This window comes from Elgaria multicarinata, chromosome 6 (assembly GCF_023053635.1).
Source record: "Elgaria multicarinata webbii isolate HBS135686 ecotype San Diego chromosome 6, rElgMul1.1.pri, whole genome shotgun sequence".
In the NCBI taxonomy this organism is placed as follows: domain Eukaryota; kingdom Metazoa; phylum Chordata; class Lepidosauria; order Squamata; family Anguidae; genus Elgaria; species Elgaria multicarinata.
Window position 1 is genome coordinate 25,980,329 of NC_086176.1, and position 24,102 is coordinate 26,004,430.

Sequence of the window (24,102 nt, forward strand, 5' to 3'; positions counted from 1 at the left end):
TGCACGTTAAGTTAGGAAGAAGTTGAAGGGGGATTTTCATAAGGAGAGTCGTGGTACCTCGTTTAAACCATCCAGAACATTTTGCATGCAGCTTTCTTCAGTGCTACTGTCAACCCTACCCTAATTTACAGCTGTGAATCAATGGACCTTTGAGTACATCTTTTCCATTTGGCTCTGAAACCAGATCAGACAGCTTCAGCCTAATTTATTGTGCATGCCACTTTGAGCCCTATGGCTCAACTTCTTCTTTGGCAGCCACCTCCTTGAAACTCTGTAATGGAAACAAATGGGGCTTGCGTTGCCTCCACGATCACATCTCTACCCTGCAAGCCTCGTGCCACTTGTGCTGAAATCATGCTGTTAAAAACCAATGGAACGGCTCAAGAGAAAGTGGATCAAGGCAGCCTAAGGTTTTGCACCCACAACCATTCATGGAAGTGGTAATCCTAACTGTGACAGTACACAACCAGTGTTGACAACTCCCAACAGGAGCCATGTATATCACAAAGCCAACACCGCAGTATTTTTATCAATTGATATATTACATTTAAAACCCAATCTCCCTCCAGTTCTGGGCTTCACAATTCAGGAAGGACGCAGACAAGCTGGAGCGTGTTCAGAGGAGGGCAACCAGGAAGATCAGGAGTCTGGAAACAAAGCCCTATAAGAGAGACTGAAACAACTGGGCATGTTTAGTCTGGAGAAGAGAAGATTGAGGGGAGACATGATAGCACTCTTCAAATACTTAAAAGGTTGTCACACAGAGGAGGGACAGGATCTCTTCTCGATCCTCCCAGAGTGCAGGACATGGAATAACGGGCTCAAGTTACAGGAAGCCAGATTCCAGCTGGACATCAGGAAAAATTTCCTGACTGTTAGAGCAGTATAACATTGGAACCAGTTACCTGGGGAGGTAGTGGGCTCTCCCACACTTGAGGCATTCAAGAGGCAGCTGGACAACCATCTGTCAGGGATGCCTGAAGGTAGTTCCCTGCATTGAGCAGGGGGTTGAACTCGATGGCCTTATAGGCCCCTTCCAACTGTTCTATGATTCTATGATCCAATGAGGAAGTGAAACTAGGATATAGTCCCAGTCGGTCTTGCTGAGCCAAAAGTTAAAGTAATCAGCATGCTTCACTTTAGCAGGGTCAAATGACACATAGAATTGAATTCAAAGGACGTCACTTTTTGAGTTTTGTTCTACTCTAAACCAGGAGTATGGAAGCTCTGGCCTTTGGCTCTCCTGGCTTTCCCAGATGGCCACATCCTCTTTTCCCTGGACCAACCTCCGTTATTTATTTATTACTTTTATATCCTGCCTTTTTCCTCCTCAAGGAATCCAAGGTGCCATACATAATACTCCTCTCCATTTTACTTTCACAACAACAATCCTGTGAGGTAGGCTGGGCTGAGAGTCTGTGACTGGCCCGAAGTCATGCAGTGAGCTTCATGGCCGAGTGGGAACTAGAACCTGAACCTCCTGACTCCCAGTCCAACACTCTAGCCACTATGCCACACTGGCTCTCCTTTCCCCTGGCACCACCCTTTTCTCCAACTGTCAATTGTCTGTGGTTTCCTGACTTTATACATACACAACTAGCATGTTGGAGAAAAAGTTAGGCCAAAACCCTTCTCCCAGATTATTTCCCTCGTGAATTTATTTCTTTTTTCTTAAAATGAGAGAGCGTTCACTCATATAATCCCACCCCTCGGTATTCTAAAGTGGAACAGCCCTGGGGAATATTTTATCCCAGGGAAGCTGTGCTGATTGAGCAAGCATTTAAGAGAATCATCCAATCTGTCCAAAAGAGCCCAGACCCAAACAGTTTAAAACACATTTCCTCTGATGGAACAGTATGGTAAACACCCCAGAAGGACTAGTCCAAGTGCAGTGTGTCCTGAGTGACTGTTTACTTCAGACACCCTGCTTGACAGCATCATACTACTTTGATGTATTTCCCAGTATGTCACTCCAGTTTTAATTATCCTTCAAAATCTCCTTGTTTCTCTTGAATGTGCTATAAATTGAGCTGTCAAGAAGTGTTCCCTTCCTGCTTGCAAAACTCTTCTTCAGGCAACACACACACACTCACGGAGAGTACATCTCAAAAGGAGCCAGCCTGATGAGGGAAGGTGTTTTGAACTGTGAAGACACAACATGGGTAAGCTTTTAAGTCATGACAACCTCTCTCTTGCTCTCTTCCTTTCTCTTTTCATTTCTTCCACCATCAGTGCATATATCAGAGAAAAGAATGGCAGGAGACATCCCATTATGACCATCACAAACCACATTCTCTGGTGATTTGTCTGATCAAACAGACCCATTTCTAGTGTACCTATACTGAAAAATTCCCAAGGGAAATTCCCCACCCCCTCCAAATCTATTGAAAGCAAAGGTCAAAGTAGTAATGTGAGATCTGCTTTACCTAATGTGCAAGCAACTCTATTGACACTGATCGGTTTATATCCTTGCACAAGATTCCACATGGAAATGTATACAGGTTCACAAATCCTTTGCATCCATCTTTGGAGTAGACGTTCCTAACATCTTTTGGGCATGAACCATTGTAGTATATCTGAAGAACAATGTCACATAGAGATGTTGAACAGTGATGTTTCCTAACTGATGGACACATTAAAATGTAACCATTAAACAATACCAGAGGGCATTTCCCAGCAAGTGTTCTTAAAGAACCCAAATGTCAAATTATTTATCCAATAACAAACATATTTAATTTACCAATCAAGTCAACCTCCTAACTAGAAGATTGGAAGTTGGCTGATAAAACATCATTAATAATTTTAAAAGTCTGTCGGATTAGTGTCCATCCCAGGTAAATTGATGTTAAGCCCTATTAAAGATAGATCTGTTAAGCCTGTAGAACAAGCCTTGGTGAAGGAAGATTTTAATATTATTTTGGGGTGGTAACAACAATAAAAACCAGGGTATCATGTTGTTGTTATATAACTCTTATCTCACTCAAACACACTTATTTATTTTATTTGTTTATTTATTGCATTTATATCCCTCCTTTTTCCTCCAAGGAACCCAAGGAGGCATACATAATCCTCCTCCTCTCCATGTTATCCCCACAACAACCCTGTGAGGTAGGTTGGGCTGAGAGTCTGTGACTGGCCCAAAGTCACTCAGTGAAGTTCCATGGCCAAGTGAGGACGAGAACCCAGATCTCCCAACTCCCAGTCCAACACTCTAACCACTACACCACACTGGCTCACTACACTTAGAATGCTTTGTGCAGTTCTAGTCCTCTTATCTCAAACAGAACATTTTAAGGTTGGAGGAAGTACAGAAAAGGGCAAATAATTTGCTCGGGAGTAAGGGAGAAGTTTGGAGGGAGTTTATTAAAAAGGGGGAGAGGAGAAATGATACAGAGGTTTGTATTTGAAAGGTGGAGAGAGAGTGAGTAGAAGTGTTGTCTGTTTTGAAACCCTGGAACTTACGATTGTCCAACAATGTTAAATTAATAGTAGGTTCCTGAGAAATAAAAAGAAGGTACTTCATGCAATGTATAATTACTGTATTGATACGAGATGTAGTGATAGACACAAGCTTAAATGGCTTTTCAGAAATTCATGGAGAACAGGCCCTTTGTCTATTAACCATGACTGCTATTAGGTTTGTCAGCGGCTACTAAGCCATGATAGTTTAAAATGGAACCTCCAGGTTTAGAGGCAATATAGCTCCAATTGACAGACGCTGGGAACAAACAGGATCAACAGTCATTCTCAGGTCTGGCTTGTGTCCTTTGCAGACTCTTTCTCTTGAAACAGAATGTTAGACTGGATCAGGAATGAGCAATTTGTGGCCTTCCAGATGCTTTGGCCTACAACTTCCAGCAGCCCTAGCCAGTGCAGCCAATACTCAGGGTTTGTGGGAGTTGAAGGCCAAAACAAGTTCCTCACCTTGTGCCCTAGAAGGACCTTTGCTGTGATCCCACAGTTCTTAGTTGAATAAAACATTTTGATCACAGTTTCCTCAAATAGCTCCATTTTCTGAGCTCTTTAGATATTGGTTTGATCAATGCCTGGAATCTGTTTTAATGAGTCCCTGCTTCACCTTTTGTCCAATTTTAATACGAAGCAGATATTCTAATTAAGGGCTGAAATGTTGATGTAACCTTTCTGCTGTTATAGATTAGATATCTTGCTCTTCCTCTCTATTACTGAAAAGCTCAAATTCCAGATTTACAAAGGAATTTGTTAAAGTAGTACAGTGCAAGTTCTTACAGCGAAGAATATGTAATGCTATGTAAGCTGGAACCGAAACTGAAATGTGAACAATTGTACATGTTAAATGTGTCAGATTAAACAAAAACTCAGACAAGATGACAGTTTTATGAGTATAACAAGGATGTCATATTTTAATAAGGAAGACATTTGTGAGCCTGTATATCTGTTTGAGCAAGGCTACTTACATTGTCAAACTGGATCGCATCCTATATCAACTTTTTAATAGTGTAGAGATGTTTTTACAATGTTTATGGAACATCATCAATGGGATATAGAAAATGGAAGACAGTCACTTTGAAGCCAGATCTAGATGCTAGCCAATGCCATCGGTTACGGTATGTTTGAATGACAGATGCAGGAAGTGCAAAAACCAGTTTAAATGACACTGGGGGAAATGGCCCAAACTGCAGTAATCTGGGTTCACTCTTCACATACATATTCCTCTTTTCTAGCATGCATGGGCTGAAATGAGAATTCAGGGGCAGACTGCAACTATATATAAGAATGTGTGGGAGTTGCAGTCATGTGGGTTTCTGGTAGGCAGCTGGTTGGCCACAGCGTGAACAGAATACTAGACTAGATCAGCCCTTAGTCTGATCCAGCATGGCTCTTTTTATGTTCTTATTTCAAATGGATTTCAAAATATGTTTCAGGGAATCCTGGGGTTCCTGAAAACTTTAACAAAGGTTCCTCTATGAGAAGGACAGTAGAGGCAAACAGAGTTCATTTTCCCCAGCGGTATACCGGTACTGAAGAATATTGGGTATATATTATGGGTTACAAGGCTGTAGGGCAATGGTATAATCCAATAGGCCTGGTTCCCAAGAATCCTCTGCAACATGTTGTCGCTTCTCAGCAGATGAGACTATGGCCACATTTGATGAACTGATAAACCATGATTCTGGAAAAAATTGGCTAATTGTGTATGAGCTGCATGCTGGTATACACAGCATGTTTGCTCCTGTTTTGCTCCTCCCGGCTAGCGCAAGCATTAAACAAACCAGGAATGGTTTGTTTAGCATGCTGTCTAAACTTGGGATCCTGGCTTGTTGCTCACTCCACAAGCCAGAATGGCAAACCAGGGTTTGCTCTTGGTTTACAATTCCTGGTTTATTTTGGAGAAAGTAGTCAGGAGCCCAAATTCAGACAACATGCTATAGTATCATGCAGAACCTCAGGTCTGGGGTCCCCAGATGGCCACCCCCTCATGCCCTATCCCCAAACCACTAATTGTTTGAGGTTTTCCCCACTTTCGTGCAATACCCCTCACACACACACATTCTAAAAAGCTGAAATGCATCATCCAAGGCTTTGTTACTGGCAATAGGTGCTTTAAGCTAAACTGTGCCAGGGTTTGGAGTATTCCATCGCTGGAATGCGGCCCCTGAGAGCTTCTCCAAAATGAAATTCGGCCTTCCAGCTGAAAAGGGTTGTGCACCCCTGTGCTAAACAAAACATTCCTGGCTTGCCTCATGGTCATGTTAGTGGGGAGGAGCAAAGTGTGAGCAAACAGGCTTATGTGCCCGAGCATGCATCTTGTTCACAATCAGTCAGAATTCTCCCAACATCTGCCTTATTATTGAATGAAAATGCAGGTGAGAAAGGTTCACGTAACACCAGAAGTTTGAAAATCCCCTTTAAAGGACCCTGGGAGGAGACAAGGGACATCTGGGATCAAGAGTTATATCAGTTTGCAAAATGGAAGTCAGGGCTTTCCAAAAGTAACTCTGACGTGGTGCAAAATCAGTGCATTCCAAAGCCTGAAATTATGAACATTATGTTAGTTATTGGGGGGAACGTACATAAAATTGAATAGAAACAATGTGTTTCTTTAAAAAAAAGACCATAAAGAGTACCGGAGTTCTTTTTTAAAGAAACTACACGCTCTTGTTCTGCTTCCTAAATCAATCCTGAACGCTGGCATTATTTGTAGCAAGCAGAAAGATATTTGGGACACTCACATCTCGCCCTGCACTGTAACTTGATTTATTTTTATGTCCATGTCAGCCTTGACTAAAGAAAGGCCAATTTATAACTCTCTCACCTGCACTTTCAGACAGACTCATCATTCACACATTAGAGGGCTAAGAAGAAAGAAGAAGTCTTCAGAGATGGTCGTGTCTGCCTATAAATTAAAAGATCTTACTTCTGAAACTTGGTGTCTCTCATTCGTCCCTTAAAAAAATATTGATCGGGTGAAGGGATGACAGATTGATTTCCCCCCCCTCGCTTGGTCCCTAGATTTGCAAAAAGAAAAAGGTTTCCTTGGAGACTGAAGCACACCAAGAGCCTATAAGGAGATAAACCCAGTTCTAGGCGGTATCACTTCAGGTTCCTAAAGGGGGATGGGCACGTTTAAATGCTTGTTGTCATGCAGATGTTCCCTGCACCTATGAAAACTAATATGCCAGGAAAGGTTCTCTCTCTCTCAGTCTCTCTCTGACATGCTAATTTTCTGTATGGAATATGTGCGTGCATATGATGGAACATTCAATCAACGGAGACCCCTGAACTGTCTGCAGTCTGAGGTGGTAGAGCCCAGATACAGGATGACTACCTCATTTGCTGATTGTATGCATCACGCTCATCCTCAAAATATCTCATCCTAAAAATACCTTGGCCTGAAAATGTGCACTTCATTCCTAGTGCGCCTGAGGCCCATGGGATATGTAAGTTAGTGGTCTTTCTTATGTGTGGTGGATATGTGTATCCTCACTTCTTACAAGAGGGGTCAGGAACCTCAGGCCCAGTGGCCAAATTCAGCCCTCCTGGGGTTTCTCAGAAGCCCACGTCCCTTTCCCAGCTTTTGGGCAGCTTTTTCCCCATTCTAAAAAGCCGAAATGCTTCTCCTAAGGATTAGTTACTGGCAGTAAGAGCTTTAAGTATTCTTGGAATGTTTATATTCTAAGAATCAACCAACCAACCAACCAATCAATCAATCAATCAAACTTTATTATACAGTCACAGATCCATTCAACACACAAAGGGCATTGCCAGACCTAGGGATAAGGTGATCGTGAGATCCTCCCCCTCAGTCTATATGTGGCGTGCGATGTCCCAGGAGGAAGAGGACGTCGCACCCGCCATTTTGTTTGGTTTTTTTAAAGCGGAAAAGAGCGCATGAGCGAAAACAGTAAATGTTTTTTGTTTGTTTGTTAGAAACCTCCCGCTCCCCCCCACCCCACCCCAGCATGGCGCTCCTGAGGAGCCCCGTGCCTGGTTCCCAGCTCCTCGCAGTTACTCGCAAGGAGACGGGACGAAACCAGGATGGCGACCCATACCTCCCATTGTCTTGGGATCATCCCCAGACCGTGGGCAAAGTCAGGATAGAAGTGGTGTCCTTTATCCCGGGAAAGGGAGGGATCATTCCTCCCTGCCCCCGGGATCCCCTGTGCATCATGTGGATGCACAGGGATGATCCTGGGATGATCCACGGGATATCGCCCTGTCTAGCTGTGGTCAAAGACACACCAAAATCAGTTAACTAGGCTGAAATAAATAAACAGAATGCTTTAAGGTCACTAGGATAAAAAAATATGATGTGCTAAATTAAGCTATTGAGGTTATAATATATGATGCAGTGGATTACGATATATGAAGTAAAATGTATAAAATAATAAATTAGGAATTGTAGAGGGCTGAGTGGGACTTTGCATGGGGCTCCACTCCAAATATTCTGCCCCCTGTAGCTCCACCCACTGCCTGGTGCACACATTGGATGGAAATTCTTAATGGAGAACCTACACGCGACTAGCTGAATGCATGTTAGTTCTCCCTTCAACCTTCTGTTCAATTTGCAAAGGTATGGTAGTGGAGTTGGTGAGGATGGGGACATTGGGGGTGGGCCAACCCGCATGTCCTAGCCCCCCATTCAATGCATTCTTGGGGCAAAATGCTGTTGGCTAAGCCAGCATTTAAGGTGCTGTATGTACATCTCTTTTATAGATTGCAAAGCTGGGGGCAGGCCAGGATAACCCTGAGAGATGATGAGCTCAGTGCAGTGTCTGCTTTAACATTATGTCTGCCTTCAGCCATAGAGTGTCTGAAGCTCAGCCTACACATCTCACCCTCACAGGAGGAATGTGTATGTTGAAGATAACCTCATAGGGATGGAAAAAGATGGGAAGGCTCCGCTTCGGATGTTTTGAACAAGCGTGGGTGGAAGAACCATAAGTTGCTTATGCAGCAAAGGCCATTATTATGTTCATCTGTGCAGGCTTGAAATTGGATGTATGTCTTCCTACAGACAATCCTAAGCCTCCACAGATACTTATCTATGTATGAACAACCATCAATGGCAACCTTCCCCAATCTGGCATTCTCCAAATGTGTTGGACTAGAACTCCCATCATCCTCAGCCAGCAGTGGCCATTCAGGCTGGGGATGCTTGGACTTTTAGTATAACACATCTAGAGAGCACCAGGTTGGGAAAGGCTGTTAGATGCCGTATGGCATCATAGCACACACACACACACACAACTCAATAATAAAATCCAGATATCACCGAAATGTTGGTGATTGCAGAAGATCTGTGTTTTCAGCCTCTTACAATACTACTTCCATGGGACCGGGGACTCTTCTCCAAGCCTCATCAAACAAGTACATGCTACTCCTGCACGATCTCTACAGCCTTGTAGGTTCACTCTGAACACAGACACTGAGAAGTCAATGTCCTTAGGATCATAACCCCAGTGGCCATCAGTTCTCCGCTGCGTTTTCCATTCAGGTTCAACACAGCCGGATAAAATCGATATCCATTTTCTAAAACCCAGAAGTCCGAAAGCTGCACTCACCTCGACAAAGATGAAGCACGGGATGATGGAGTAACTTCGCTGCGTGTTGTTCCCCAGAGCCATTTCTCATCACACCTCTCGAGGTTAAGCACGTCCAAAGTTGTTCAAGGCTGACAAAAAGAAAAACCAGAATCATTTAAGGGATAAGAGGTTGGAAACGGATCGTTTATTGTTGCCAAGGAAGTCGTATATGTAATACTTGTAGTGTTACACACACATGCTGGGAAGCAAATGGAAAGATCCAAGGGACTCCAACATCACATGTGCGTGAACGTATGAAGAGGCTTTATATGCAGCTGCCCAGACCTGTGTATTCTGACACTGAGGGCAATTCTTTAGGTTTTTTTGAGCTCTGCTATCTGTGTTCCTTTGACATGGCAATGCCAGAAAATGAAAGTTTGAGCATACATGGCATATGCTTCTGAAACATAGGAAACTGCCTTTTACTGGCCCATCTGGCCTAGTACCGTCAACACTGACTGGCAGCAACTCTCCTGGGATTCAGGCAGGATTCCTTCCTAGCCCTACCATGAAGGAGATTGGCCATAGCTCAGTAGTAGAGGGGGAGAAGCTGTAGCTCAGTGGTAGAGCCAAGGCCAAAATCCCGGCATCCCAAATCCTTGGAGATGCCAGGATTTGAACGCAGCACCTTCTACATGCAAAGCATGGTTTTACCACTGAGCTACAGTCCCTTCCCTTCTATTATGAGTACAGCCAGCAGTGCCTTCTGCATGCAAAGCACGTTTTACCACTGAGCTACAGTCCCTTTCCTTCTATTATGAGCTATGGTCAATCTCCATCATGGTTCCAGGCAAATTCCTTGCCCATCAGCTGGAATCATACCAGCCATAGAAGTTCCCATTCCAGGGCATTTGGACTGGCAGCTTCTGACCCACTGAATGAACATGGTCCTTATATAGCTTCCTGTTCACCTTTTAGAACAGTAGTAGGCAACCTGGTGTCCTGTAGATGTTTTGGACTGCAGTTCTCATAAGTCTCAGCCAGCATGGCCAATGGTCAGGAATTATGGAAGTTGTAGTAGTTTTTTTTAATGTTTTAATCTTTGTAAACCACCCAGAGAGCTTTGGCTATGGGGCAGTGTAGTAAATATGATGATGATGATGATACGACCAGGAAGGTGCCAAGTTGCCTACCCCTGCTTTAGAACAGGGTTGGAGAACATATGTTGTTAGACTATATCTCCCATAGTCATCAACACTATGATGACTAGGGTTGATGGAAATTGCAGCCCAACAACATCTGGAAAGCCACATGTTTTCCTGCCACTACTATAGAGCTTTGCCTAAGCCTTTTGAGGAATTCCATGCTGATGACTAAAACAGGCCTCCTGTGTGGTGCATTGCTACATTTCATAAACTCTTGGCTCCCTGTTATTGCTTCCTCCACTTTAAATGGTGGGGAGCAGGGCTTGCTTAACTAATTGCATGCAGTCTTAGCTCTAGACTGGAGCATGGGGGGCGTGGGTGTGGGCAAGGTGTTATCAGGAGGCCCGTCTCTGAGAGGGCCAATCTCCTCTTTGTCCCTGTCACTGCTGCCCATTTCCACACATTCTCCTTTTGGACCCATGCCACACAACTGCCCAGGGTGAGAGAGGGCAGGGTGAGTGGAACTTGCTCCTCCTCTTTCTCCACCTCCTCACTCCAATCATTACACCCTTGCTTAGACAGGACAGGTGAACAGGCAGTGACAGCAAGGAGGAGGAGGAGAAGGAGAGCCAGAGATTAGGGATGTGCTCCGCTTCTAATCGGACTGGCGAATTAGAAGCGGAGCGGGGTGCTTCGCCTCCCCTTAAAGAGGAGGCGAAGAGGATTGGGGGGGCTGGCGGAGCGTTGCGAAGAGGATCGAGGTGAAGGCGGATCCTTCGCCTCAATCCGGAGCTCCGCAAGAAAAGTAAGTGGGGTTTACCGGGCCCTGCCGCTGTCGCCCATGCGGCGACAGCGGCAGGGCCCGGTAACCCCCCTCCCTCCTCTCCCTTACCTGCGTCCGTCCGCGGTCCCTCGGCTTCTTCAATTGAGCCCGCGGCTCAACCAGGAAGTCTAGGCCGCACTTGTGGCCCAGACTTCCTGGTTGAGCCATGGGCTCAATTGAAGAAGCCGAGGGACCGCGGACGGACGCAGGTAAGGCCCCCCTCCCCCTTGGTCCCTTACCGGGCTCTGCAGGTAAGGGAGAGGAGTAAGGGGGGGCTTACCTGGCGCCACTCCCCTCCACTGCGGAGCTCCGATTCAGAGCCAGAGCTCCACGGCGAAGAGGAGCGGACTATGGGCGGAGTGGCACGGAGTGGAGCAGGCCGATCCGAAATTTTCGGATCAGCCCGCCGGGTGGATCGGGGGGTCCGTGCATACCCCTACCAGGGATCTCCAGGGCTTAATAGTGGGCCCTCCGCTGGAGTGTGGGCCTTGGCGTCTGCCCAATGATGCTGCCCTTTGAATGTACCCTCCCTGCTGTGAATCATTGGCTAATTCCAACCTGCTGCCCCTACTTGGCTAACAGTTGTCTCCATCCTTTTTTTGGGAACCATAACCTAGGCCCACCCCTTCACCATGGCTTTGTCCTAAGACAGAGATAGCCAACTCCCCTGTTCCTGTTCCCGGTGGCTCTATCAGATCAAGAAGTGACACACACATTTTTGCTCACAGTTTGACTTGTAAGGAAAAATCCCACTGAGTCTCCAAGCGTATTTCATATAAATGGGTTAGCATCGAAAAATACTAGAGTGTTAAAAGTCGCTGCATTCCCAGTAGAGCACCACAGCTGCCCAGAAGTGTGTTCCCTGCACTCAGAATTGCAGGTGATGAATGACAGACCGGGGGTGGGGGCATTTAGCAACCCCCATTTGTCACGGAATTTTTATTTCCTGGGAGTAACATCCTTGAGGTTGTTAGAGCCCATTGTTTACCTCTGTGCTACTGACAATGCAATGCAGAACAAGTTGCACATCTAGGAGGCAGAACTGAAGGCTCTGCCTCCTAGAAAAGGTGCCTCTAGGCCTCCTAGAGAAATTATGAGTTCGAGGGCTGCTAAAAGACTTTAGGGGAAAGGCCACAGAACACATGGGCATTAATGGCTAAATTGGGAGAGAGCGAGACAGAAATCGAATAAATTTGTTGCAAGATGGTCATTTTTTATTATTAATTCTTGTTAAATCACCTTACATCATTTTTATTATTAATTCTTGTTAAATCACCTTACATCATTTTTATTATTAATTCTTATTAAATCACCTTACATCAAATGCTCAATCATTTTTTTCAGTGCTACAGTAATTTCTGTTTTACTTTGATTTACTTAAATTGGATTGTTGTTTTTCCGGTATAACTTTTTATTATGAGTACTGCTTAAATTATTTCCATTTGACTGATTATGTGATGATATTATTATTATTAGTAGTAGTTATTTAATAATTAGTAATTAGTAGTAATTATTATTAGTAATAACTTATTTATTACAATCTTTGTAAACTACCCAGAGAGCTTCGGCTATAAATGTAATAAATAGTACAATATATTAAATAAAGGAATCTCTGGTTGCCACCAATACCTGTCTTAGAGGCAGGACAGACTCTGCAAACCAGTCTAGCCAGCAGCTTCATATATTCAAATCTCCTGGCCCAAAGACAATGAGGTCTTAGCTAGACCTAAGGTTTATCCTGGGATCGTCCCGGGGTCATTCCTGTTCATGTAAATGACACACAGGATATCCCGGGTGCAGGCAGGGACGACCCTGGGATAAACCTTAGGTCTAGCTAAGGCCTGAGAGCAAGTGTCGTCCATGTATTCCTTACGTATTTGGGTGATGACTTATGCATCACTAAAAAAGAGGAAACACATCACCACACACCCCAAAAACGGACACTGTGTGCATGACATTTGCATAAGCTAATTTATATGTGTGGATAATTCAGAAATAATTACTAGAATTTAAATAGAAATGCCACCCTGTGAGTAGAAGACCTGTGTGCTTGCTCAGTCTGCCCTTCCAGTGGACAGCTAGCGCTTGGCCATGTCAAGGCTTCTGCTGTTCTCTCTTCTTAAGGTTCTTTATCTTTAAACTGGCCTTTCAAATAGAGAAACTTTCCCCAACCTGGTGCCCTCCAGATGTTTTGGACTACCACTAACACCATGTCTGTCAGTTGGCCACCGTGGGTGGGGCTGATGGGGAGTTGAAGTCCAAAACACCTGGAGGGCACCAATTTAGGCAAGGCTGAAATAGAGGCTTGTCCTCAGACAACCTTCAAACAGTCCTCTGGTGAGCAGGAGACAGGGCCACCCTTTTTGTTAGTTAAACATGCAGTAGCTTGAATTGTTTTGTTGTGGTCTTGTGGTAGAGGATCATGGTAATAAGACCACAGCCCCTTTTCTGTCGCCTCAGTTTTGTTTCTTCCCAGAGCCCAAGAACCGCCATGTTGCAAGGCCTAGCCAACCCTGCTCTCTGTGATAAAGAGAATAGTAGCATGAAGAAATTGGAGTCCAAGGAGATGCTATGGCTCTTTAAATAAGGCAATGCAAATTGATAATACGGCAGTGGTGAATTCATTAACGGGAGCTAGCTCCCATCTTGCCTAATTTACCCCGCACACACCTCCTCAAAGCCCTTGAAGCACAGAGAAAGAGGTGGAGGTTACCATCTCTGCTCTCCTGGGAAATGATACAGAGCTGCGGAATTCATATTATGTGAATTGGAAATTAACTACAAAGGCAGTTAAGAAAGAAGAGCCACGAAGGCAAACTTCTCACCCTGAAAAGCTTTTATTTCCTCAGGGAGTAGGAGGAGGGGTGGGTGGCGCTGGTTACAAAGTCAAAGAGCAAAAGAGAGAGAGAGAAATTTTAATAAGTGGAGATGGCCTTGTGGCAGGATAATTTCTTTTCAAGCTTAGGCCAACACTGGGCATTATGGGAGCTGCATGAGGGTGCTGCTGAAAAAAGCAACCGTACCTCACTTCCGCTCCTGTCTTCCTAGAAGCATGGAGTAAAAAATAAACACAAAGTTGTGATGCAATGGCTTGATTCACACATAGCTGTAACCCATGGTTTCATGCCCTACCCTGGGTTTGCCTGGGAGGTGTTCTAATACACCATGGTTGGTTTTCTCAATCCCTAGATTGTTTCTTTCTCCTTCACTCAAATCCCTCCCTGTATCCCAAAACCCTTTGCGAATCTGTAGTACTGGCATGTAGAGCCGATGAGGGTTTTGCTTTTTTGCCAGTCTTGCCCATCATCTCTGTAGCCTGGCAACCCACCCCCCCCCAAAAAAAACCACCTTATGCACAAGCCATAGTTCTGGGTTCAATGTGATGACAACCCATGGTTTAATCATACTCTAACAAAAAACCATGGGTTTTCTTTCTGGGTTGTTTGTGATTAAAAACCATGGTTTGTTACAGCAAGCATGTTTACATATCACGACAACACAGAATTCAACAACCCATCCCATGGGTTAGTGATATATACGAAGTAGGCCCATCTCACTCCACTTCTATTTTCCTTCTGCCTACAAATAGCAACCAATAAAGAGAAGGTAGAAGGAGGCATACAAATTTGTGTCCCATGTCTTGAAAGGCCAACAGTTTCTTTCTATAGACCTTTCTAGCCAAGAGAAAGAGATATAGGGTTCGTGATTTACTGATCTGGCAGCCTCCTGTTTTCCCTGACAACTAGTTCCACAGGTTTTTAAAAAGAGGGAAAAAACAACTATGCACCTATATATAACGTCACACACTGAACTAGAGGAATTTATATGTTTGATTTTTAAGACAATACTAGAATTGTATGGGAATACACACACATTCTATGGTGTATAGATTAATAATGAATTGTTTTGCACTTTTTAATTGGATAATTAATTTTTTTCCGGAAGGCTGTAATTATTGAAACCATTTCATTTAGAAAAATCATCATAAGACTACCCTGCATAAATGGAATATTTTTTCCCTGATCCTTAGAATAGGTAAGTTAGCAATTATTCATTCCTTATCAACACAATCTTATGCATATTAAATCAGACTGCAACTAGGGGAGCTTACTCCCAGGTAAATGTATTTAGAATTACAGCCTAGGACTGCAATCCTATATGCCTTTCCTGGGAGTAAAACCCACTTAACTCATGGGATTTACTCCTGAATAGCTATGTATAGAATTGCATTGTAAAATTAGGAACGGTCTATAGCAGACTTCTCCAACCTGGTGGCCTCCAGATGTTTTGGACCACAGTTTCCAGAATTCCTGACCATTGGCTGTGCTATCTGGGGATGATGGGAACCGAAGTCCAACAGTTCTGAAGGGAACCAGGTTGGGGAAGGCTGGTCACTAGAAAGTTATATTCACACAGCTGTAATACCAAGAACCTATCTTGTTTTCTAAGACTGCATTCGGATGTCACAATAACCCATCATGGGTTATATGCAGGGAGGTTTTTTTTAACACATGATGGTTTATTTGGACAAAACAACCCACTCTGATAATCCACAGTCTGCAGAGTGAAACAGCACCATTGCTTGGGCAGGATGACTGCAGCAAGACAGGAGGCTAGGGGACGACTCAGATTACATACAGTAGCTTAATAAACTACACACTGTAGCTTATTTGTCTGATCACATGGGGGATAACAGTAGCTATCTGCAGCCTAAGAGTTTGATTCTGACCCCATATGAGGATCACTGTCAGAGGATCTGTAGATTTTCCCAGACAATTTTTATCTTTAGTCACAATTCATATTGCTTTTTAAGAAATGTATTCAATTTTCAAAGGCATCTGTCTCACTTTTTCCCACTGGGGAAATTCAAAGTGGCCAGCAACACAGAAAGTAATCGAAACAATACCAAAGCAATACAATGAAATACTATAACAATAAAATCAGCCATCAGAACAGTGGTCCAGATCATCAGCAGCAAAAGTGCTTCCTCTTTAAAGAACCTGAAAGGGTCTTCAAGATGGCTTACATAAAAATTATAATAATCCAATAGGGGGAGAAACGTTCTAATGTAGCAACATTAAAAAGAATCAATCAACATTATTTACAGTGATAAAACAATTAGCAAGCCAAATGACAGCAGGAGGGAAATTATTATTTAGAGAGGTTCCAAAAAAGAACAAAAACAGTCTTGATGCCAAGAACTCAAGCAGGAGATGGTCTGTAAGTCATCCCCTAGGCAGAGGATTCCATTCCATAAAGAGGGTGCCATTATGAAAAGGTTCTGTTTCTTGTAAAATATCTTAGGGAATGCACCACAATCCTCAGCAGTAATGACCAAGGTCTGATCTGTTCATTAGCAAAGTTGCCAGTTTCTCATGTGCCAATGCTCCTTAAGGATAGAATTATGTGGATCCCATAGCTACTACCAACTCCAGTGTCCCTATACATATGTCAGGGTCTGCTAAGCCCATCCGCTGTACAGCGAGGCAACAGAGACTCGCTGTGCAATCCACAAACTCTTTATTCAGTTAATAACATCTCTTCACACCTGTGGAATTACACCTAAATTAGCTAAACCATGCAAGGTAGTGCCCAGGCTTTTGCCAGGCTCCTCCTTCAGAGAGGGTCTTCCTGACTCAGTTTATAGAATCATAGAATCATAGAATAGCAGAGTTGGAAGGGACCTACAAGGCCATCGAGTCCAACCCCCTGCTTAATGCAGGAATCCACCCTAAAGCATCCCTGACAGATGACCTCCCACCTCCTCTCAACTCTTCGATGAACTCTGGAAGCAGGAGCTATACTAAAGTGACCAGATTTAAAAGAGGGCAGGGCACCTGCAGCTTTAACTGTTGTGATGAAGAGGGAATTTCACCAGGTTCCCCTTATATACAAATGACACCTGCTGAAATTTCCTTTTCGATACAACTGTTAAAGATACAGGAGCCTTGTCCTCCTTTTCATATGGTCACGCTAAGCCTAACCCTGACCTTGTAGCCCATCTGAACTATGGACGCTAGTCATGTGATTATGGTAACCCCATCATTCCTTCATTCAAAACTTGAGTGAGCCGTATGGGACTTAGGCACACCCCAATGCTCTAGTGAATTGTAAAGCACTTCTAAATTCCATCGAGAACACTGGGACATAAAAGGAATTAATTGTGAATTTTTATACCAGTGGTGTAGTACAGGGGTGCAGAACCTTAGGCCCGAGGGCCACATCTGCCCTCTTGGGGTCCCAATAGGGCCCTCTGGGGTTCCCTAGAAGGCCACACCACCCTTCCCCAACCACTGACACTTTGTGATTTCTCAGCTTTTGTGTTGCTCTCTCCCACTCCAATTCGAAAAGGTTGAAATGACCCTTCTAAGGCTTAGGTCCTTGAAGTGAAAAGCTTTCAGCTACACGACGCTAGCATGTTGACCCTGCCCCTCTGGCCTTTGACTGAATGCAGGCCCCCAAAAGCTTCTCTGAAATCAAAGAGGTTCCTCAGCCCTGGTTTAGTCTATGGGACTAAATAGTGAGTAGCTTTCACTGGATCCTGCCAGCACTCCTTCATACGGGCAGATGGCATAGCCAACACTGGTATATCCAGATGGTGGCACCCAGTAATAGCACTCTTTGCCTGGCTTGAGACCACTAACTGCAGTTCTGGGAAATGAGCCACCGTTGCACAGCAAGCTACGTCTGCCATGATTTCTCCCCCTGGCAGAACTCCTGTACCTTTGGTGGCTGCCCAAGAGGGAGAGAGAAATGGAGTCAGTCAAGTTTCTTTTCTAAGAATGGAGGTGGAGTGATGGGGGAAAGGATTCACATGCTACATTTCTGCTTGGCAAGCAGCACTTCCGGGGAAAGGCTGGCAACTTTATCTGCTTGCCATATGCCATCTGGCCATTCTAGTTTGCAATGGCTTGTATGGTAGATTTATTTGGCAAAGGACATTGAGTGATTGCAAGATAAGATAACATTGCAGTGTTATCTGCAAGGATAATGGCCAAAACTGTATTAGCAATAATAATAATAAAATGCATGGCTGAAATAATTATCATCAGAAGGTAATAAAACGTGCTTTGGAGGTGATGACCAAAAATTGCTTGAATGCATCGGGAAAACATTTCCCCAGATACATCAGACGTAAGCTTGTAATCCTAGCCCCACTGATTTCAGTGGGACCTACTTCTGAGTAGACCTGTATAGGATTGTATTGTAAGAAGCACACACACATGCAAGCGCGCACCCTGCTCTGCCAAAATGGGTAAATTCTTTTGAGTTAATTCTAATCAAAATTCTTGCCCACATTTTTGCATGGAAGGAAGGTTGCGCTTAGCTTCCATCCATGCACCTGAAAATCACCTTCAATTAGCAATGCCTGAAGATTTCCTTCATACAAAAGAAAAATGGAAGTACTAAATTACCCCTTTCTAATTAGCCAAAGGGATATTTTTTGCATCAAAGGCAATTTGCGATATTCGAGTCACAGCAGCACTTACCAATAAAGGACTAATTTGCAAGGGAACGGAGCCCCAAGATACAAACACAAATGGCAGAATGGATTTGAATAAAATACAAGAGCAAGGATTTCTTGACAGAAGGAACATCACTGGGCTTGTTCTTAATCCTATGACAGCAACCTGACACTAAGAAATTACATGGCATCTTTCTCCACCCCCTTTTTCCATGCCAGGAAAAGCTGCACCTTCACTAGGCCAGCCTGCTGTTGAAAGAACTGGAGCAGAACCACCAAGCAAGGTGGCAATTCTAGTTGAGAACAGCAAATCCAGTTTCCGTAGATAAGGTTAGGGAAGCTTTCCCCAACTTGGTGCCCTCCAGCTGGATTGCACTGCAACTCCCATCATTCTCAGCCAGCTTGGCTAGCTCAGTATTGTCTGTAGCAGGACAGGGCTACCCCTGGCCCACAGGATGCATGATAAACTTTCCTCTTCTCCTGCTGCTGTTAAACTTAAGAAAAAAAGTTACTAGCAGCCTTGAGTGGGGGGATTTTCATCAAGACTGGGGAAGATAGAAGGGTTTGCTTGTTTTTGAAACCCACACTTTATTGTTATCAGACACATCATACATAATCATTACCTTCGACAGCAATTACATAATCCAGCTCTACAAACCACAACTCCAATGTACAACAGATGTTGTCAAAAGGTCTATTGGCTCTGAGCCTATAGCTGTTCCAAAATTGAGTTAATTAAATACTGTTCTCTTGATCGGACTCCATTATTATTCCTTCCCTCCCATCAATGTTTGTAAGCTGTGCTTTGATTCATTATGATCCTACTCCAAATTTTTTATTCTCCATTGGCTGAGAGATGGTCGAAGGGCAGATTTCCAAATGTTTGCCAATCGTATGCACACCTCAGTTAGATCGCAAGTGATCATTACTATAATGTTCTTTCCTTAGAGAAGAGGTCATGAAGGTATTCGGTCCTTGGGAAGACAAATACAGAGCATTAAATTAAAAACCCACAATATTTTTTTCACCCAGAACAAAGAAACCAAGTCCCTTTCTACACCTAAGGATTATCCAAGGAAAATGGAGGGATCATCCCTGCCTGCTCCCTGGATCCCGTGTGTCATTTGCATGCACAGGGATGATCCTGGGATAAACGGCTGGTGTAGACATGCTCCAAGTCTCCACTCCCAAATAACTGAAAAATTCATTCATGATGAGATTTGCCATACCCAACAAATTATGGCTAACTATGAACACTCAGAAGCTGCTAAATGATGAGTGAGTGCAAAGAGTCGAAGGGCCAAATATAAACCACATGCCTCAGTGATGACTAAACGGAGGGAGATGGCAATTTTGCGATTAGCAAGGTTGAGCTTGTAAGCAGGATTGGCTGGGCACTCCAACACCTTCCCTTTTGAAAGAGCTATTTTTATGCTGGTATAAAGTGGATGGCACTTTAAGCTTGGAGTTGGAATGTGCAACAGAATAGACGAAGACAAAGGCAATGATGTTGCACTGAGTACAACCAACCCCTTTCCAGATATTTTTCTTTTCTGAATGAAGGCTTGGGCTAAAGTTGGAAAGTCAGCCAGTTGAAATACTAGCTGGGAAAGAAAGAACGGGAAGTAGGATCACATGGCTCGGTTTGCACTTAATGCTAAGGTATAGTGTGGTTTGTTGAAATCTAGCTTGTCATTGACTTGGTTCTCACAACACGACAGCCCATGGGCTGTCAGGGAAGAGCAGGGCTAAACAACCCAGCAGTTAACCCTGGTTTGTTGTTGGGTTAATTGCGGCCACTCTCTCCTGCTCGTGTTTAACCCACGGGCTGTCATGTCATGCGAACTGTTCAGACAATACGCTAAGCCAAGTTCAGGCCTCTAACCCTTTTGTAGCAAATGGTTAGTGAGTGTGTTTTTAGGACAGATATGTAGCCACCATGTAGCTCATATAACATGCAAAGCCATAATGGTTTGCTCAAAGTGCGTAACCACCATAGTTTAGAATGTCGTCTGAATAGGGTTGTTGAGTCTAAACCCTTCCCCGCTAACACATCACAAATAGAATCATTGGTTTGTTGTTGACTTACAGAACATGGCTTGTTGTGATGTCTGAACCCAGAACCAGGGCTTATCTCTGGCTGGTTTTCTCTGCTGTGCCCAGCAAGAGCAGCCTGAAAATGAAACTGCTGTAAAGGCTGGCAAAATGGATAGCAGAGAAACAAACCAGAAAAAAATGATGATGATGATGATGATGTGACACAGAGTAAATGATCGTACAAATCATGGGGGAAGATAAGGAGAAGTCAATGTGGGTCCATTTGGGCAGCAATTCTACATCATGCATTGGGTGTAGTTATGCCCTAGCAAAATCAGTTGAGCACAATCAGAATCCTTTATGAAAGTAGCTGTGGTTACTCTCCTAGAAGCAAATTGCTAGGCAACACGATGCACATCAAAACTAAATTATGCAATCATTATTATTATTTTAAAGTGGACTTTTTAACACTGTTGGGATTCTTCAAAGCTATCAAAGCTAGGAGAATTTGTAAAGCAGAAAAGAGGTTTGGAATTAAAGTAAGGCATTGGATTATGGAGATTATAGACACTACAGCAGCAGTGGGGGAATGTGTGACTTTCCAGTTATGGATGGACCACAACTTCCATCAGTACTATCCATTGTAGCCAATAATGAAGCATGATGGGAAGTGCAGTGCAACAACATCTGGAGGATATGTTCCCCAACCCTGCACTACAGCATGCAACAAAAGAGGTGTCCCCTGTGCCTACATTGCTGTTGTTTCAGCACTACCCCAGGCTGGAAACTGGAAATCAGCAAATGTACTATCTCGTATGGTATGGAAACAGAAACTAATGGAAACTAATGGAGAAACTCACTAAACATTCGTAAGTTACAAAGAGACCAAGTAGAAATTGACACTTTTTAGGGGATATGGTATAGGGGTGTGCTCCGCTCCGTTTCGGATCCCCGAATCCGAAGCAGAGCGGGCCGATCTGGACCTCCTAAAACCAGCTCCGGAGCAGGTCGGGGAAGGCCCGGATCAACCCGAAGCAGTTCGGAATGGTCCAAATCTATTAGTGGGGGAGGGGGGCTTACCTGGCTCCACCATCCGCCATCGCGGTCCATGCGGCGGCTTCGACTGCCGCTGATGCCTGAGGCCAGCGGATGGCGGAGCCAGGTAAGGGGAGGAGGGGGCTTATTCAGACACCTTATTTTGTCCCCCCTTTCCCTCTGCCACCCACTGTGGAGGCAGGTAGGTGGGGAAGGGGGGGCAAAATGGCGTCCGAATATTGATCTGGACCTCTGGATCTCACTCCGGATCCACTTCTGGAGTGGGTCTGGGGTGGGTGGGGTCCAAATCCACCCGAACTGGATTGGGATACAAAGTGGTTCAGGGGGGCGTACACAGCCCTAATATGGTATCCATTCATTGACATGACATGAATACATGACCACGCCCCAAGAAACACTTTATCACAAAACCTTGCTTGTACCAAATAGAGATCCTGGGCGATCAGAAACATTGTAAAGGAATTGACTCACATGCTGTGTAGTTATATTTGTTACTATTCATTATCACTTTGAAAAATTCATTTTAAAAGAAGTATAATGCCCTTAGGTAGCTGTATGTTTTTGGCTCTTGCCTCAGTGTGTGTGTGCATGTGCCTGTTATCATATTAATGTATACTTTAATTATTTGTGGTAGAAATAATGTATTACTTACATTTTCTGTTCACTGCCCCGGAATCAATTGGATGAATAGTGGTGTACAAAATGTCATTGCAGACTCTGACACTGCAGGCTTTTAAAAAGGCCTTGAAAACATATTATTTTACTGTGGCCTTCTCATGATAGGACTACTGTTGTTGCTGCTGGTTTTATTGTTGCCTTTTATTGTTACTTTTATTGCTATGTTATTGTGTTTATGTTTTTATTGCTTTTAATTTTTTTAAGTGTTTTGATGCATTTCATTGCTATAAGCCACCTTGAGAGGGCTTCTACCCTGAAAGGCGGCCAAGAAATATTTTAAATAAATTAAGTAATTAAATAAACAAATCACTTGCAGTAGCTTTATCATGTACCCAAGACTAGGGTGACCATGTGGAAAGGAGGACAGGGCTCCTGTATCTTTAACAGTTGTAGACAAAAGAGAATTTCAGCATGTGTCATTTGTATATATGGAGAACCTGGTGAAATTCCCTCTTCATCACCACAGTTAAAGCTGCAGGAGCCCTGCCCTCTAGACCAGATACAAAAGAGGGCAGAGCTCCTGCAGCTTTAATTGTGGTGATGAAGAGGGAACTGCCAAACAAGCAACTGACTAAGGAAAGTTGGTGCTAGCAAGCTGAGCAGAAGGTAAGGAAATGTCCCCTTTCCAACCACCTCCACTGTTGTGGAGGCCAGGTTTCCTTTTTCTTTCTTTTTCCCCCCTGCCATCCTGCCCCCTCACAATTAGCGGAGCAATGAAACCATTTAACTGGTCCTCAGTGCCAGTGACCTGTGAGAAGGATCTGTGAAAGGCCCGGAGAAGCACCTCCTTCCCTCAGGCCGCCCTTCTGTTTCAGGGAAAGGCCTGCCAAATATTTGGCTTGGATAATGAACCTGCAGATGTCTCTTTGTGGTTGTCTTGTGGGGAGGGGCCATGGCAGGCAATGTGGGGAGGGGGAATGTGGCTTTTGTATCATGCAGTTTCGCCTTTCACACATCGCCTGGCTCATCGGTTTAGCTTTAAGAGCGGAGACCTGCCAGGTGCTGAGGAGAGGCTCTTCCCTGGGGATAATGCGTCACTGAGGTGCATTTGGTAGCGCTGGAAGAAAAGGAGGGATGCTTCGTTTCCATGGTGGAAATATTTTTAAAAAGGGGAAAGGGAAACGGCTACTTGCTTTTACTATCCTGTGGCATCTGGTTGCTGCTATGGTTGTTTAACTTGATACAGCACCAACATTGCGTGTGCGGCTTTTATGGGGAATAAAAGTCCATTTGCCAAGGAACATGCAAATCAAAGTTTGACGTGGGGACACAAACAGAGAAAGGGGAGGGTTGAGCGAGGCAAGAACGACAAAGGGGAGCAAGTGCCTATGGTTTGCTTGAGTGTGATAGGAACCACACATACCATTTACAGTGCCTTTATCTGATACCTAGAGGAAGCACCTTCCCCCCTGCCCAATGAAGCCTCCCTTGTTTTGCAAGATCTAGCACTGAGCATCTTTCGGTGGTCCTGTCATCTGCTAGGCTACTGGCCACTGTCAAAGGAGCTGTTTTGGTGGGGACCTTTAAGCCACAGGAAGCACTCCCCACAAAGGCATTTCACTTTTTTAGAATGGGGAGGAAAATATATCAAAGCCAGAAAACCACCAAACCATCAGGAGTCAGGAAAAATGCCAATGGGGCCATCTGGGGAATCCTAAAGGGCTAGAATGGAATCCCAGGCAGGCAGAATTTGACCCATGGTCCTGAAGTTCTGCACCCCTGCATTAAATGAAAGATGTTTGACCTTGTGGAACTCCTTCCACTGGGAATTCGCCCTGTACTAGCTGCATTCCCTGCCCATTCACTCTGGCACCATCTGCTTTTCCTTGGTCAAGAGGGCAGATTTCCCACTGAGATCTGCTTATTTGCTTTGAAAAAGCAAAGGCTGCTACA

At 44.2% G+C, this 24,102-nt stretch overlaps 1 protein-coding gene across 1 annotated transcript in view; it reads right to left on the reverse strand.

The window, feature by feature from the left end:
• Nucleotides 1-24,102, reverse strand: part of PLPPR1 (phospholipid phosphatase related 1) — a 140,189-nt gene that overhangs the window by 58,315 nt on the left and 57,772 nt on the right. The window contains exon 2 of the mRNA XM_063129181.1: nt 9,045-9,154. Within this exon, the coding sequence (XP_062985251.1) occupies nt 9,045-9,107 (63 nt within the window). The 5' untranslated portion in view covers nt 9,108-9,154. The remainder of the gene's footprint in view (nt 1-9,044; nt 9,155-24,102) is intronic.